Raw genomic sequence first — 17506 nt, 5'->3', positions numbered from 1 at the left:
TAGGCTAAATTCACTGCTACCTTTGTGCTACCCTAATGATGCACAGCAGCTGGACAGCAAGGCTGGCTCTTCTTTTAACAACCAAGAACAGAAGGAATAATAAAAAAAAATAATTAAAGGAAATTAAATTAACTGAAGCAAATTTTTTTTCTGAGACACTAGATTATGCTGGGTTATGTTTTTTTGGGGTTTTTTTTTTTTTTTTTTGTTTGTTTGTTTTTTTTTAAAACACGACAAAAAGCAATTCAAACTGAATTAAAGCTGACAGAATTTTTCCAGGGTTCTGCTCAGATTTCCTTTTCCCATTTTAACCCCTGAGCTAGTGTGGTTTCACCCAGCTATCAAATCTAATAATTTGACATTTTATGACCTTGTCAAGAAACAGAAAGTTCTGAGTCTATACCAGTTTGAATAATTTGAATTGTCACTTTGGTAGTAGAAAAGCCTCAATGAGGAGGTTGAGCAGTCTGTTGTAACTTGAACCTTAATTGTAATCAGTTTATTTAAGCAGGATTCCAAAGTACCAAGCAAAATTGCCGCCAGTATAAATGCAAATTGCTTATGATCACAAGCATAGGGAAAGAGAAGTGCAAAGGAGATAAAGTACCAATGTCTATTGGTCTGTGCCTCTGCTAAAGCAATTATGGGATATAACACGGTCTGAAATGAAGCAATCACATGTGGATCACACAACATTTGAAGAATCTTGAGTTAAACATTGCTGAGTGCAGATGATAACTGTGTACTAAAGGAAATGAGAAGAGAGCAAAGCACATACCTCCCAGCCTCAGGGGCCCAACAACAGGTCTACTCATCTGGCACCATGTTGAGGACAATCCCTGCAGGAGTAGTTCACTCCAAGACTTGCCAAAAGACTGAGGACTGCTCCTCCATGGCACCACATCATGGGGACTGTTTGCCTCTATACATAAACATCTCACTAAACTCTCTCTTCTGAATAAGTTAACCTGGAGCTGCACAACAGTCAGCCCCATCAGAATGACAGCACCAAGAATCTCTCTTTTGTTACGTCCAAAACTTCTTATCAAATCTCCTTGGTTACTCCTTGCTCAGTTTACAGTGCAAGGACCTCTCTTCCCCAATCTGCCAAACCCTCAGACTCAGCCCTGGCTCTGCCAGTCAACCTAGACCCTTTCCAAACAGAAACAGTCAAATGCAATAAACCTCCTGCTATTGCAATCCCTTTGCAATGATGCACAGGCCATAAAGGAGTTTGCTTTTCCCTCCCCTCACGCTTTGTGAAACAGAGCAGCCAGCAGGAGTACACACTAGTTAAAGTCATTATTTTTCCTGACATAAGCAGATATGACTCGGATATTTTGAGCAAAAATGTTTCATTCTTATGGGGCATTGTTCTAACCATGGCAGTAATTACTCTCCTCAGTGTCTGGAGCAGGAATTTCTGAAGAAGTTAATAGGCTTGGTGGCAGGAGCTCTTCAGTAAGAATTTGTGGCTCATGTTAGGCAAACTACTGATTTAGGGGCTCATAACCTACCCCTCTGGCCTGAGAGTTCACAGATCCACTAAATTAAAAACATCTCTCTGTGCATACAGTACTTTCTCCTCAAATGGGCTGGATGCTTTCTATCTCCACACAAAAAGGAAAACAGGCAGTGCTAGAACTGGCAACTTGTGAGCAGAAAGTGGCCAGGACTGTCACTACCGCCTCAAAACCTAAATGTATAGTGGGACAAAAAAAAATCCAGTCAAAGCATATTAGGGAACATTAACAGTGAGGAAGCTGAGCTGAGAAACCACGGGTGGTAATCTCAAACCTGAGCTGCTTTACCTCCCAGGTGAGCTGGAAGGTGAAGTGGCCTCAAACACAAGGCAACCCCTGAACGTTGAAACCGTCGTTCCTTGCGTCCCTCAAGCACTGCGTAAATATTGACTAACCTCTGGAAAGGGTTTGGAAGGACAACGATGTGGATTTTGCAGAGGGCACGCCCACATCTTGCAAATAGCGGGGGATCTTGCTCGTTCAGCTCCCATGGCAGGAATGTCTAAAATCGAGGGGGCAGAGCACAGGAAAGGCGGTCGCTGGCCCCGCCGGCATGGGGGGAGGACGGCAGCAGGTTCGCGAGGACTCCTCACAAAGAGCCCCTGTCTGCAGGGACCTGGCCATTGCCTTTGGGCTCGAGCCTTGAATAGAGGGCACTTTTCCAGCAGGTTTCTTGGGGAACTCAAAGTATTTTCCCTGCATAGCACATTTATTCCTAAAACCATCCCAACCTACATCCTGAGAGAAGCATTTGATGGCTGCTGAGAGAAGTCCTCAGGTGAACACTGTGCCATGTTCACCACGTTCTCCAACCATCCCAGCTTGCGAGGCCCACGCCTTCTCTCCTGGCTGAACCCATGGCTAACTGATGTGCACCTCCTGCTTTTTAAGATTATGTGCTCTTAGTGATGAGGAACTTTTCATGACCTGCTCCCTAAATTATATCCTTGGGTCCAAGAGACCTCCATATGGCCATCTTTAAGGGTCATTTTGGGATGGAAAGGACAGTGGGGTAATATTCACCTAAAGCAGCCAAATGGGTAGGTTGTCCAGCTCACCTGGGAAACTGAGAATGGCTGTCATGAACACAGCATCTGAGCAGGCACCTTTAAAAGAAAAAAGTTCACATTTCTTAAACACACCAGTGCTATCACCACTAGTGAAATTAAATGGTCTGTCTGTACCACTGGTCAGCAAAATCTTCTGCCAGGTGTGACTCCGTGCCTGCCCAGGGAACAAGTGGGGATCAGCACCCTGAAGGCACTTGCTGCTTCATCTTCTCTCAATCACCAAGCTACAGCACATCCCACTGGGCACCCCACCTGTCCCCACAAACATCAGGAAATTACTTCAGGAGATCAAACCTGTCATGGCATCTCACTGCTTAGCACCCTGAGCATGGATAGATCCTTCCTGTGCAGTGAGCCAGGCTCCAACATTCTCTCTGCCAGCAGCAGCCAACCCTGGGTCCATGGGTCCAAACCCACAGGCACTGCTGGTACCTCCTGGTGCGGGCAGATTCTGGAAGCTCCACTGAAGGTGCAGTACCTGGGAGGTGGCAGGGGCTGTCCCAGCTACCACAAGCTCCTCACTGGCATGGCAAGTGCAGGAGTGAGGGTCTCCAGCAGTGCTGGAGGGCTGCTCTGTCACAGAGGTGGGATGAATGTGGAAACATCACAGAGTTTGGTGCACCTGGCAAGGCCTTTCCATGGATGCAAAGACAAATGCCCCCCTTCTTGAAGCAGACCTACCTGTGGGCACTGTTGGCCTAAGGAGCCTAAAGCTGCAACCTCTCCAGCCCTGCAGCAAGCCAACATCTGGGGCAGTCTCTTCAGAGCCAGCACATCCTAGGAATTACTAATTTTATTCCCTCTAGGGAATAAAACCATCCAAGTTGTCTTTGCTCAAGGGTCTGAACTTCCCAAAGGCAAGAGCCACAGGGACATGAGGAGTGAGGGGGTCCCCAAACACGCTGCATGAAAGAGGTTCATCTTTCCCCTTGTTGCTGCAGATGAAAAAATCACTGCCATGATGACCCCCTGAGACACGCGTCAACACTGCCATGATGTTCTGGGACCAATCTCAGCGCGGTGTCAGTTATGCTCCCCCTTCTTTTCCTTTCATACTCCTCCATCCCAAAACAACAAAAGGCAATGATTGCAGTGACCTGCAGAAAATGTAAAGCACAAGCCAGCTGATCCCTGGCGACACAATAGCGAGATTAGTTCATCTGCAGCGAACAAACACGTATTATGTGGGTTTTAAAGTCAGGAGAGGAAAATGCTGTGGTTTTCATGTACTTCTATTCACTAAGGCTGCAAGTTATTACTTCCATGCAGCTGAGAAGCCCTATTTTTAAAAATAGCCTTCAGCTTGTTTTGAAATCTGCAAGCATCTCGCTTTGTTTTGCACAGCGCTGTAATAAAAATCCCCGAGCCAGAAAACGATCCCGTTTTCCTCCACACGCATCACCTCCCCCGCCCCACGGATGCTGAAAAAAAAAAAAAAAAATAGCCGCACTCCTCGAGAAAGGGAAAAAAAAAAAAAAATCCCAAACAAAATAATAGTAAAAATAATAGTAAAAATAATAGCAAAAATAATAGTAAAAATAATAGCAAAAATAATAGTAAAAATAATAGTAAAAATAACAGTAGAAACACTCCCACACAGGCTCTTCAGGCGGAAAAGGCAACACCGAGCGGGGGGGATAAAAACAAGCCCGAAAGCGGCCGGCTTGGAAGCGGCGGCGGAGCTGCGGGCGGCGGCAGACAAAGGGAGCGGGCGGCCGCCCTCCGGGGCCGGGCCAGCGCCGGGGCCGCCCCCCCCGGTCTGCGGCGGGGCCGGGCCGGGCCGTGCGGGCCAATGCGGGCCCGGCACAGCCAATGGAGGGCGCGGGGAACGGGGGGCGGCGGGGGGAGCCCCGCCAATCGCGGCGGGCCGGCGGCGGGGAAATACTATTATGCTAATGGTGTTTTGCTCGCACTCGCGGGGAGCTCGCGGGGTTTAAAAGGCAGCGGCCGAGGGCAGGGGTTCAAAGGCGGGAGGCAGGGCCGGTGCGAGCGGAGGGAGCGAGAGGAGAGGAGCGGAGAGGAGCGGAGCGGCGGGGGGGCACCCGCGCCTTTCCCGGCCCCTGGAGCCGCGATGTCCAACGTGCACCTCTCCAGCGCCGCCGCCCTGGAGCGCCTCTCGGCCCGGAGAGCCCTGGGCGGGCACGGCCGCAGCCCCGTCTGCAGGAGCCTCTTCGGGCCGGTGGACCACGAGGAGCTGGGCCGGGAGCTGCGGGAGCGCCTGCGGGAGATGGGCGAGGACGACCAGCGCCGCTGGGACTACAACTTCCAAACCGACACGCCGCTGCCCGGGCCCGGCCGCCTGCGCTGGGAGGAGGTGGAGGCCGGCGCCGTGCCCGCCTTCTACCGGGAGACTCTGCAGGTGGGGCGGTGCCGCGTCCCGCTGCTCCGGGCGCCCCCGTCCCCGCCGCCGCCGGCCGCCGCCGGGAAGGGCCCCGGGGCGCGGCTGAGCCGGGAGAACCGCGCCGCGCCCCGCCGCCGGGGAACGCGCCTCCGCCGCAGGGGGGACCCCGCCCGCATCACAGGTGCGTGGGGAGCCGGGGGGCACCGGGGCCGGGGGGCGTCCCGCCGCGGCGGCTGACGGACCCTCCCTCCTCTCCGTCCCCCCTCCAGATTTCTTCGCCAGGAGGAAAAGGCCGGCGGAGCCCAAGGCGGCGGCGGAGCGCCCCGCAGGCTGCCCGCCACCCCCCGCCGCCGTGCCCGCCGAGCAGACCCCCCGCAAGCGGCTCCGCTGAGCCCAGGTGAGACGCCAGGCTGTCCGAGCCCTTTCTACAGCGCTCTATTACTCATCTCCTATACCACCACCAATTATTTTTTTCCCCCTGCTTATTATTATTTTTTTTTCTCCCCCTCCTTTTTGTTCTTCCCCAGAGTTTTGCACTACTGCAGCACGGGAGAGGAGGCGGCCCGGGGGCGCGGGGGGCCGGGGCGGGCGGAGGGAGCAGAGCAGCGATTGGGGCCCCCCCGCGCCCGCCCGGCCCGGGAACGGGAGCCCAGGCGGGAAGAGGAGCGGGAAGCGGAGCGGAGCCGGCCGCGCACGGAGCAGTGTTATCGTACAACAGTGCAATCGGTGGATGACCTTCTGTATAGAAATGTATTATGCCTAATGTTGAGTACACTGGCCCAGAAGTGTAAAGCTTTAAAAAAAAAAAAAAAAAAAAAAAAAAAAGTCATTTATAAGAAATGTTTAATCTCTGCTGAGCTCTCAGTGCAAAAAAAAAAAAAAAAAAAGGAAAAGTGAAAAAACACAAGTGTATATTTGTACAAAACTTTTTTTTTAAGAGTATACTAACTTATATTTTCTATTTATGTCAGAAACGTGGATAACTTTGACATCCAATAGTCTTTTTTTTTTTCTTTTGGTTAAGCCAAAGGGCACTATATTTGCTTTTGTTATTCACAAAATGTAAATTTATTTTTATAGTGGATTTTTGTTGTTGTTGTTTTTTTTTTTTTTTTTTTTTTTTTTTTTTTTTTTTTGCATTCACAAGATGTAGCTATGAATCAAAATATTTTTTAGACTTTACTTGAAGACAAATCTGTTTCAATGGATCTTGAGCCGGTCTGTACCACTGCCATTGCAAATACTGCCACAACTTCAATAATAATAATAATAATAAATGAAATAAAAGTCAGGAAACGGCCGCTAGCCTGCTTGGTGTGTGCTGGAGGGGAAGTCCGGGGGGAGGGCGGGGGCTGGGGCGGGGGAGCCCAGCCCTGCTCTGGTGTCTCTGTGGAGGGGGGTCCTCTCTGGGTACCCCCGAGCACGGCCCCGCCATGGGGAGGGCGCCGCCAAAAGCGGGCGGAGGGAGAGGGAGAGGGAGCGCTCCTTCCCTCCAAAACAAGTCCCAACTCCTGAGCGCTGCCCGAGTTAACCGAGCGTGAGGGGAGCACACGCCCTTCACCCCGCCCTGGCTCCGGCCCTGGGGCGCGCTGTGAGGGTCACTTTGAACAGCTCGCCCCTAATTCCCCAGGCTCTGTCCGCGCCCCTCGGGCTGGGCTGGGCTGGGGCCGCCCCCGTCACCCCATCGCTGCCCGCCTCTCTTGGGGGGCTCAGCACGGGGGGAGCGCTCCTGTGGTGGCCGTGCAAACCTTCCCCCCTCCCCTCTTTGGGCCACACGCCCTCCCTCCCCATCCCGGAGCCCTGGCCACCGCAGGGAAACACTTCCCGGTACCTCTTCCCCAGCAATGATTTACAGGACAAACACACACACAGCAGTTCTGGGAAAGGCAGCGCTTTCAGCTCGCCCCGAAAGACGTAAAAAAGCAAAACAACACTCACGCAAAGTAAGCCCTCCCACGTTTTGACAGTGCTTTGGTGACAACGCTGTCACAACCGCGCGGCAGCAGCGCTGGGTGGCATCACGCCGTCCCCACGGCCTGTGAGGGCGGGTTAGAGCAGTGGGATGGGCAGCCCTGTGGGGTTCAGCCCTGCTCTGAATCCAACCCTGCCCTGCCCGGGACAGGGGACACTCCAGGGCTGGTGCTGCCTGCAGGTGGGGCAGGACTGGGATGCTGCAGAGTGCAGATGGGGAGCAGGACCAGGACCTGGGGGCTGACTGGTCTGATTTATGCCTTTCCCATTCCACTCCCCAACTTTGCACCTCTGAAACGCTGCACCCCCACACCGGACCCATCAGCTGGGGCGGGCCGGGAGGGCGTCACTCCCTGCCTTTCATGATACACTTCCACGGAGGGGGCAGGGAGCCGAGAGAACGAGGTTCAGGGTGAATAAGGCTCAGGGTTTACCCACATCTCTTCCCCCGTCGCAGCTCCTCTCTGCCCCCCTTTCCCCCAGCCTCTTCCCCCGCTGTCACGGCCGCCAAACGCTCCCGGCTGTAAAAGTAACATTGATTACCTCCAGCTCCGTGATCGCTTAATCAGAACGGGATTATTTTACACGCCCGCATCAGTGGCCGCTGACTCAATACGATTTTCCCCCCCTTTGAAAAGAAAAATAGCTTTTCCCTTTCCTTATGAAAGCCAACAATACCCGGAGTGAGGCAGCTGGATCCTCCAGGATTTATGGGCTTTTCTCTCGCTTTCATGAAAGCAGGTGCCTTTGGGACCTCTATTGTCCCAGCCCGCAACTAATAATAGGACTTTTTGCAATGAAAGATGCCCGCTCCGAGCTCCCCATACCTCGGCCGGAGGTGTGTGCCCGGCCTCTCACCGCGGGGACAGCTCAGGCACGGGGCTGTAAGGCAAACAATTCCAGCTCCCAGGCAGGGGCCGAGCGGGTGTGGAGCCCTCAGCAGGGAGGGCCAGGCCCTGAGCAGAGAGGGCAGGGCCCGCAGCCCCCGCTCTGGGCTCCCCGGGGTGAGGGAAGGTGTGCGGCCGCCCCCGCGCCCTGCCCCACCCAGCCCGGCCGGCCCTCCTCGCCCCGGCACAAAGCACACTGCCCCTATTCTTTCGGCCTTTGTAGCCATATGGCAAATCCATGTAGACACAGCCAACATCCATTTATTCAGGCACATAATGTCCCGCAACAGGGAACAATTGGAACTTTGTTTGCTTCTATTATTGATGCGAATGGGCGACAGAGAGAGGGAGAGAGAGAGAAAAAAAAAAAAATCATTTAACTATAAGAGATATCCAGCTAATTATGAACCATATGTGCCTATAGTTTCAAAGCAATCCAATGAAGTTCATTTTAAATCTAGACTACTTTATTAGTACGGAAGACAGATGTCTCAACAGTACATGCATCAGAGGAAACCATGTAAAGAAGTTCTTGAAATATTTAACTAGGACTCATTCATTGTCAGAGGGGCTTTAAAGTGCCCTTTATCATGAGAATGCATAGGCAGAAGCGGAGGGAGGCTGCCGGTTGTTACCGCCAACTCACTTACCCCCTTAGCGCTAAATCCCGGATTCCACTTTGGATTTGACGACAGGAATATTTTTTTGGAAAGGATTCAAAATATCAGGGGTCTTGAAGGACCGAGCTTGCTGCTCATTACAGCTACAAAAAGTCAGGTCATTATTTGAGCTGCCTTAATCCCAGACTGAAACCAGCTACGCAATTAGAGGAATAATCTACTCCAAAATCACCACGGCTCCCTCTCCCAAGGAGCAGAGCCCTGCATTTGGAGCACGGCTACTGCAGTTCCCCCCCTGCCCCAAGAGAGACCAGGACAGGAGTTGTCCTTGTTCTGTTATCACTCAAAATAACAATACTGCACCTCCAGAAAACTTTCATACAAGCATCTCTCGCTGTGAATCTCTGGTGAACACCTAAAGGGAAAGGGTGCTGAAGGAAGGCTGGAAGAGAAGCTTGGTGGGAGGAAGTTTTTTAGATTTTTTAATTTTTTTTTTTAATTTTTTTTTCAGGGGATGCAATTATCAGCAAACAATCTTGGCAGAAAGGTATCTTTATGAGCTCAGCAACATCTACCGGTAATTAAGCCACTTCAGCTGGATGAATGCAACATATGGTTGACACTGGGAATCATTCTCCTTCCTAGCCACAACTTTTCTTTCTGGGCCAAAACTTGTTCTATTATCACTTAAAATAAACAAAAAGCTGCTTTCCACTTCTTCAGCAAATATTTGTTGCTAATGAGCAGGAGGTGTACGTAACAGGATGGGGAAAAAAAACCCCAATTTTAAAAGAATAATTTCTTATGTTTTGATACAGAAATAAAAAATTCATTTGCAATAAGTTGTGTTTGCTTGCTTAGCTGCACAGGGAGACTCATGTGAAGGATCCACAAAGAGAGATGCAAATTGGATTGACTATTTTAAAGCAAAGAAACAGATATGAAGAGCACATATACAAATATATATATATATATATAAGTATATATATACAAGAAATAACTAACCGGGGTGTACAAAATAATTCATCAGGGAACCGGATTTTTTTTAAGCCACATTGTCACCTATTGCTACAGGATAAAATTAAAATGGTTTTCCAATGTCTTCCTCTCCTGTACCTGCTCAGAAATATTACTCTTGACAATTATTTTTGGAACAGAGCAAGCCAAAACACAAACCAAAACTCTTTACCTAAGATGAAAGGATGTGATTTTGACTCTCAGAGGATGGAGAAGACTCAAGTGTCTTCTCCCCACACACTTCAGTATCTAATACTGAAGACCACACAACCTCTTTTGGTGTTGGTGGTGGAATTTCCAGTGGAAAGTTCTTTGTGTTTTGGTTTATTCTGTTGTTTTTTTAAACCTAGGGGGATTTTTGGCCATGTGTTTCCAAGAAACTTTTGTTGGAACAGTTTTTTTGGGGAAAAAGAGAGAATGAAAGATACCAAAGCAGTTAGATGAGCTGTACAGAACATAAAAGCCCTGAAACAGGCCCTGATGAGACAAAAAATGACTCAAACTATTTTAAACACAGAACAAACTAAATTTCAGACCCACTTTCCACAATCCACATGGCCAAGCCTCTGCTCCAAGGAAACCAGTGGCCTCACATCCACGGTGTCATGTGTGCCCCAGTCTACAGGATGGGGATGCAGGGAGAGGGAACAGGAGGATGAGGAGGCAGGGATGGGGATAACAAGGCCTGGGTGGAGCAGAAGCATGGCTGGGGTACACTGCAAGAGGTTGGGCAGAGGACACAAAATTCTACTGGTGTGCACCAAGGGAGGGAGAGAAGGGAACAGGCCACAACATTTAAACCCTGTACACTCCTTCAGAGGCTGCCTAGCCCCAAAGCATAGCAAACATCCATGAAACTCATCCAGTAACATCCTATCCCTACCCTCAGCTCATTTACAGATGGGTGCTAACAATAATCTCTTTTCTGTCCCTGTGTCCCAGGTCAGTGAGGGATCTAAAATTGCCCCAGACCTGCCAAGGGGTCAGTAGGTTTCAGTTATATCATTACAGGACTACTCACTCTCCTGCACCAGATTTGCTTTAGCCTACTTGATACTCCCTGTCACACACAATACACCTGTATTACACAGAGGAGGAGAATTGGGAAAAAAACACTCAAATTTTTGAGGTGCCCAAGCTGTCTGTACAATTTCAGCCCCTATCTTTTTCTCCCTGTGCATTTTCACAGCCATGCACACCATTTCTTCCCCCAGGACACACAGTACCCAGTTCACCCAGTGCTTTACCATACAGAATGAATCTGGGCCATGCAGAAGGTAAAAATTCTGGACAAACTCCTGCCAGAGAAAGCAAAGCAAGGAGCTAAAGGATGCTTTCATGCTTAATCCAATGCCAACACTTGAATGCAGGCTTTTATTCTTCAGAGAACAGTTGGCTCCTCCTGACCTGTTCCTGCAACAGAGGCTTTGTGCAGTTCAGGGCCAGGTGCTCCAAGTTTTCATAAGCAGCCACTAATTGTGCCCAGGTTTGTTGGGCAGCTGATACAAGCTGCTGGGGTCTGACTTGTGAAAGTGCTGAGCATCCACAGCTGCAGCCAGGGTCACAGTGCCTGGCTCTGCATGTGGTTTTGGCCAGACGAAGCTCATGGTTTGAAAAGGAACAGCCATGGGGTACCTTGGACCAACACTCTAAATTAATTATTAGCTCCCATCTCTTTTTATTTGTCTCCCCATTCGTTAAACAGGCATAATAACACTCATCACTTATATTTTGATCCGTTAATGTTTGAAAAGTGCTGGGTTACTACCGTGAGCAGCCCTGTATAAATCTGGGGGGGACATTAATAATGTCTTTGAGCAGGGTTTGAATAGTGCCCAGTTAATAAGACATAGCACCGTCCATTGAACGTAGAGAAAAACAAAATTGAGCAACTGCTCATTAAAGCGAGCACCGTTCTCTCTGTGCACTCAATGTGATCATTTAATTAAAAGATTTTATCTTCATGCACAGACACAAGGGGGCAGAGCCAAGGCCCCGTCCTCCCTCATCCTCGCCTGCTCCGCATCAATCACACCAGAGTATTTCTTGGATGTAACCTACAGTAAGAACCTAAAAAACATTCAATTTTTTCCCCCAAGCCTCTGCACTAACAGAAATTACTGCCTGAGCTTTGACAAGTCTTTTCACCAGGTTTTTATTTCCCTGCTTGCCATCCCTTGGTCCCACACTCACCCTGCTGACCACTTGCCCGACTCCTGCAGGTGTAGCCACTCCACCCCAGCCTGTGGTCTCCACCATCCCTGGCAGCACAGCAAGCCTAGGAAAACACCTCTGTGCCTAGCTAGGAGGTGGGGGGAAGGAGAAGAGTGTTTTAGAGCTGGAAGATGCTTTGTTTGGGGCTCTTTTTGGGTGGTACTGGATTAGAGGAGCATGAACACGCAGCTCCTCTTGCAGGCGGTTCTCTGTGGGGGCTGGTGGCAGCAAATGTGCAAACCAGCCACCTCAAAAACCAACAAAACCACCTTTCTCTAAGAATACATCCCCACCACTGCATGTGTTTTTACATGAAAGTTCTGAGGAAAAGTCCCTGTTTGGATCACATCAAGCAGCCTTAGACTTACTGGGAACTGAGGTTTAGAGCAATTTATTCTGGAAGACAATGAGCACGAATTAAGTTGTTTTCATACATTTGGTAATTGGTTTAGCAAAGCCAGCTTTTCTTAGGACCTTCACTCAAGATGTTTTCAAACATGGATCTAGTTAACATCACTTCAGTTTTGCCGGTGCAGTACAGCATTCCATCTGCTGACTGGTGATCCCAAAAGCTTTGGGTTTTTTCTTTGGTTTTGGTTTTGTTTTTTTTCTCTCACTCAGATGAGTGAGCAGGACTGGGAATACTGACCCCTTGTTTTCTGTTTTATTCTCCACATAAGGGAGCAAAACCTGTTTCTTTTTCCTGCTGACTGAGGGACTCTAGACACGTATCCCTTCAAAGGTGGAAACCCAATTTTTATGCCAAGAGCAAACTTCTAGGAGTGGCTGTGACCATGCTTTTGTGGTTGGAGAGCTGTAGCAGAAGGTGCAGGGGTACCCACACCTCTGCCTTCCTAGACTCTCACCCTTCCTCTCCAAAGCATGCAGGATTTCCACACCACCCAATGCAGCTTGCTGCATGTTACAGGGGAACACACATTTAATCTGAATCGAGATGGTAAAAGGCACCTGCCTGATGCAAAATCTGCTCTGCCAAATTGCAGATTCCCCCTCCAGCACCCAGCCCATGAGTGGTGAGGCAGGACGAGGGAGAGGGGGGACACCCCACACCTTTCTCCCCAGCAGCACAAGTGCTGGGCTGGGCGCTCGGCGGAGAAAGGGCCCGGCACAGCCAGATTTCTCCAGCGGAAACAAAATAAAAGCAACCGTCCGTGTTTGCTGTCGGCTGTGCAGCGCAGCCCCGAGCAGCAGCAGTCACCTCCGCGGGGGGATACAACAGGAGATTGGGGGATCATTTCCATAACAATCGCTGTTAGCAAACACCCATAAAACACAGCGGGCACAGACACCTTATCACAGGGAGTTTGCTGAGAATTAAAAGACGCGCTGGTTGGTTTGGGCTTTTGTGCCTGGCTGCAGGATTTCGAGGAGTTGGTGCAAAAATTCTCCTTAACCACACTCGATTAAAAAGAATAATCTCGATTTTATTTAGAAGCTATTAAGAAGCAGAGAGAAAATACAGAATTTATATCTGAAGCTCGATCAAAGTTCACTGAATTATTCTATCAGAGGAAGGACAGCGGAGCGGGGGGGGCGTGGAGGGGGAGGAAAAGAAAGGAAGAGAATAAAATTTTCCCAATTATCATATTTCCTTGGAATTCAGCTATGCAGAACGGCAATAATTACAGACATAGCAGAAATATTGCAAAACGCCGGCACGGAAGGGGCTTTTTCTTGACCCTGCGGACTATAATGGGAGATAAAGAGATTGACCATTTTGGGAGGAGGATGCCTTCATTTCTCGACGTGACTGTAGATTATTTCGGCTTCAGGAGACAAGAATGTCCCTTTAACATCTGACCTGGCCTTTATTTAAGAGCAGCACTTCACGGTTCAGGAAAGACAGACAATTTTCTAATTCCCAGCTCTGCTGGAGGCTGAGGCAGCAACTTCCAGACAGGACACCTGCTAACACTAGAGAAATGGCATTATTATGTCTACAAGTTTACAAATCTGAGGATCAAAAAGCCTTTGCTTCTGCTGCTACTCCACAGGCCAAGGACGACGACTTCTTCAAAACAGAGTTTCACAGAGTTTTTTTCATTCCCCCCTCCAAGAAATGGTTTCTTTTCACTTTGAGCAGATCGGTTTCCACGTGAAAAAGTCAATAGTCAAAGAGTTTCCTAAGTTTCATTGGTGTGTAGCAGAAAGGGGATTAGACCTGGGGCCTTTTTACTGGCAAGCCTTTAAGCAAATAAATGTTCTTGAATTCTTAGAGAAACAAACCTAACTTAAACAAAAATCCAGAATATATGGGATTTGCCCCTCCCCAACACAGATGTAAGAGAGAGAGAGAGAGAGAGAGAGAAATAATTACTAAAGATTTAAGGGATAATAGGGTTAAATCTTTTTCTACTGTAATTTTGCTTTTATTTTTGCTATTTAACCCAAAGAGAATGGCTGCCTCCATACATTCACAACAAGCTATTAATAGTAACCAGGGTAATGCAGTACCAGAAATAATGGAATCATTAGGGTAGTGCAATATAATAAATAAATATTAGAATAATGCAATAATTAATTCTGAACAGATCAGTTATGATTTCCCAGCACTGAGAGAAGCAAAAAGCAGATGGCATGAACATTCCCCACCTTCCTTCAGAACCCTACCTGGTAGGCAAAGGCACTGCTTAATTCATTCACACCTAAAAGTCCTAAAGCTAAAGCTGTGGTTTTTCTCTTGGGGCACAATCAGTCACAGATGATAATGGGTTTTTTTAAAGAGTGTTTTTCTTAAGTCCCAAAAATTAGATTAGATGGGTCGTTCAAAACCCAAATATTCAAAGTGTGGGTATGTGTGTACCTACATTTACATACATATATACATTATATATATATATATTTGTATTGACAGCCAACTGCTGCTGCAGAGCTGTTCCCCCAGCCTGCAGACACAGATCCAGGTGTCTGTGCCAGCCATTTGCCAGCCATGGATAACACCTGGATCAGTGTTTGTAGGCTGGTTTTAATTAAGCCAGAAAACTAAGGGGAATTCAAGCAATGCAGTTGATTAACATGATCCAACATCAGTGAGTAAATGTCAGCATCTTGCTATAACAAAACAAATAATTTGGGAAAAATCAAGTGTAGGTTTGTGACTGCACAGAAAATGATAAGCTGTGTGTTAAATCTGCCTCTCTGCACCATTAAATAGCTTTAAAACTTTTCATACTTTAATTTTTTTTTTTCCTACCGTGTACCTTTGTACATTGAGATTGCAATGCTCGCCTGCCAAGCTACTCCAGCTCTGTGAAGGTGCCACCTCTGATTCCACTCTGAGCCATCCTACAGCTCTGCCTCTACACACCCCCAGCCTTGGACCAGCTGGAAATCCTGGCGGTGCCTTAAACTACATCCAACCCCACCGGCAACTGGGGCAGATCCTTGGCCCTTTCCTACTGCTGAAGGATTTGCTGCAGAGCACAGTCCCAAACCCAGAGCCACCCAAAATGCAGAAGTGCCTTAGAATTCTTGTCTGGCTGACGTGCCTTGAACAAGGCTCCTTCTCGCTGAAAATTCAGGAGCCAAACCCACCAGAGGCAAAATCACCCTGCTGTTGAGTGAAGAAGAGCAGCATTACCCCCAAGTCACTTGTACCCACAAAATAGCAGCCTGGACACAGGGCTTACCCCGTGCAGCAGCCACTGCCTGAGAAGGGCTCTGGGTTTAATCTTGGGCAGTTGCTGCAAGCACCGTGTGACTGTCTTTAAGGTGAGGAATAAAATCCACTTTTGCTCTTTTGGCACTCTTCTCCTTGTTGAGAGCGAGCTTTTCAGCGCCACTGTTTTAAAGGCATTTCAAAGGTCACAGACCCATCTGAGGACAAGTTCATCCTGCTAGAACTGAGTGACACTCCCGAAGGAGAGGGCACACCTCTCTCAGCATCTCTTGCCGACCTGTTTTGGTCGTGCCCAGCACAGGTTTGGGTTCCCCCAGGGGGTTTTACAGGCTGTGGTGCCCTCCTGGACCCTGCAGTCCCCATCCCCACTCTGACAGTTCAGAGCTGCGGTGGCACCCACTCCCCACCTCCCATCGTGCCCGAGGCTCGCCTTTTCGAAAGAAGGTTTGCAAGACAGAGAAAACATTTATTTTCACGGCAAATCCAGCGTTATGACCCCACCGATGGCAAGATGCTCAGGAAAGAGGAGAATTTGCCTTTTTCCTGGGAGGAGAAGGAGGGAGAGCTTTAAAGGGAGGGAGGGACGAGGCCGAGCTCCTGCACGGATTTTAATCTGATCACTTCCCTGTCAAACTAATCCCTGCCTGACTCAGATCGGACTTTTAGAAACGTGCCTGGAAACCAAAAAGCAAACCTCATTTGAATGAAGCACACACTCCGCAGCCCCCATCTGCAAAGGGCTGCAATTAAATGCAAAAAAAAAAAAAAAAAAAAAAGAAAAAAAAAAAGAAAAAAAAAAAGAAAAAAAAAAGGGAAAAAAAAAGAAAAAAGGGGCGGGGGGGGGGGGGGGGGGAGAGAGAGAAAATTAGCATTTTCCGCGGCCATCTGGCATGAGGAGCAGGCGATGGGGAACAAAAGGAGATTTAGGCAAAGGGGAGAGGCGAGTGTGCCATGGCATTGACCTGCAAATGAGCCTTTGTGAGCGAATTAAAGCTTCCCGGACCCCCCGGGACACCCCAAAACAGGCACCATTACAAACCATCCGGACAAAAACCCACTCATCAAAATTGTCTGCGTTTGAAGGGAGGGGGGGGAGAGGCCATTTAAATCTGCACCTTCCCTGCCCCCACCCGCAGTAATAGGCTGTTAATAGGGGCTTGGCGGGGGGAGTGGCCCCCTGCACCCCCGACCCTACACCCCGGTCTGGTGATATAACGGGGGGGACACCTTAGAAACGTGGCTTGTCCATAAAACGCACCCGACACTTTATTTACAGCCCTATTCCTAAACAATAGGGAAGAAATAATAAAAAAGAGGGGGGCATTTGGTGATATATCAGCTTCCAGATGCTGTTTATTTAATTCGAGGGGAGAGGGGTGTAGGGAACGAAAGTAGATTTCTAAAGCAATTATCATTTTTTTTTTTTTAATGGAGATGATAAAGAGGAAAGGGATAATCAGGGATGCCGTGACCCCAAAAGAGATGGAAAACTGTGTGGGTTAGAGTTTTTGTCTCCTATCCATCCTTCCCCCATGACTCTTGCCTTTAAACTGGGAAAGCTGGAGGATTTGGAAGTGAAAGCAAAGATTTTGGCCTGGGGTAGATACATGAAAAGGGAGGGCGGGGGGGGAAAGCCATCTCCCCCCCCCCCCCCCCCCCCCCATCCCCTCTCTAGAAAGGGAATAAGGGACTAAAGTCGGGGGCCAGCTGGGGGAAACTTGTAAATGAAACGTGTTTCTTTTATGGCGCTCCCCCCCGGGGGACAGCCCCATTATGCCCCACCAGCCCTATAGACTCAGCTGCCGTCCCTGACCCGCCGCAGGTACCGCGGGGCCGGACCGGCCCGGGGGGGGCCGCAGTGCGGGGCTGGACATGCGTGTGTGTGTGTGTGAGCATGCAGGGCTGTGCATGCAGGGCTGTGCAAGCAGGGCTGTGCATGCAGGGTGTGCATGCAGGGGGGGCTTGCAGGGTGTGAATGCAGGGCTGTGTATGCGGGGTGTGCATGCAGGGCTGGGCATGCAGGGCTGTGCAGGCAGGGTGTGACTGCAGGGTGTAGATGCAGGTTGTGCGTGCGGGGCTGTGCATGCAGGGTGTGCAAGCAGGGCTGTGCATGCAGGGTGTGCATGCAGGGTGTGAATGCAGGGCTGTGCATGCAGGGAGTGCATGCAGGATGTGTATGCAGGGTGTGCATTCAGGGTGTGCATGCAGGGGTGTGCATGCAGG

General features: G+C 49.4%; 1 protein-coding gene across 1 annotated transcript; it reads left to right on the top strand.

Annotated features, from left to right (window-relative positions):
* Positions 1–4651: 4651 nt before the first annotated feature.
* On the top strand, positions 4652–6205 carry CDKN1C (cyclin dependent kinase inhibitor 1C). The gene is made up of 2 exons (XM_083863776.1): positions 4652–5115; positions 5204–6205. The coding sequence occupies exons 1-2, from the start codon at positions 4665–4667 to the stop codon at positions 5323–5325; spliced, it is 573 nt and encodes a 190-aa protein (XP_083719902.1). The 5' UTR covers positions 4652–4664; the 3' UTR covers positions 5326–6205.
* Positions 6206–17506: the final 11301 nt, after the last annotated feature.

Source organism: Zosterops lateralis (genome assembly GCF_965231275.1).
Source record: "Zosterops lateralis genome assembly, chromosome: 6".
Lineage (NCBI taxonomy): Eukaryota > Metazoa > Chordata > Aves > Passeriformes > Zosteropidae > Zosterops > Zosterops lateralis.
This window is presented reverse-complemented; position numbering and strand designations above follow the sequence as displayed.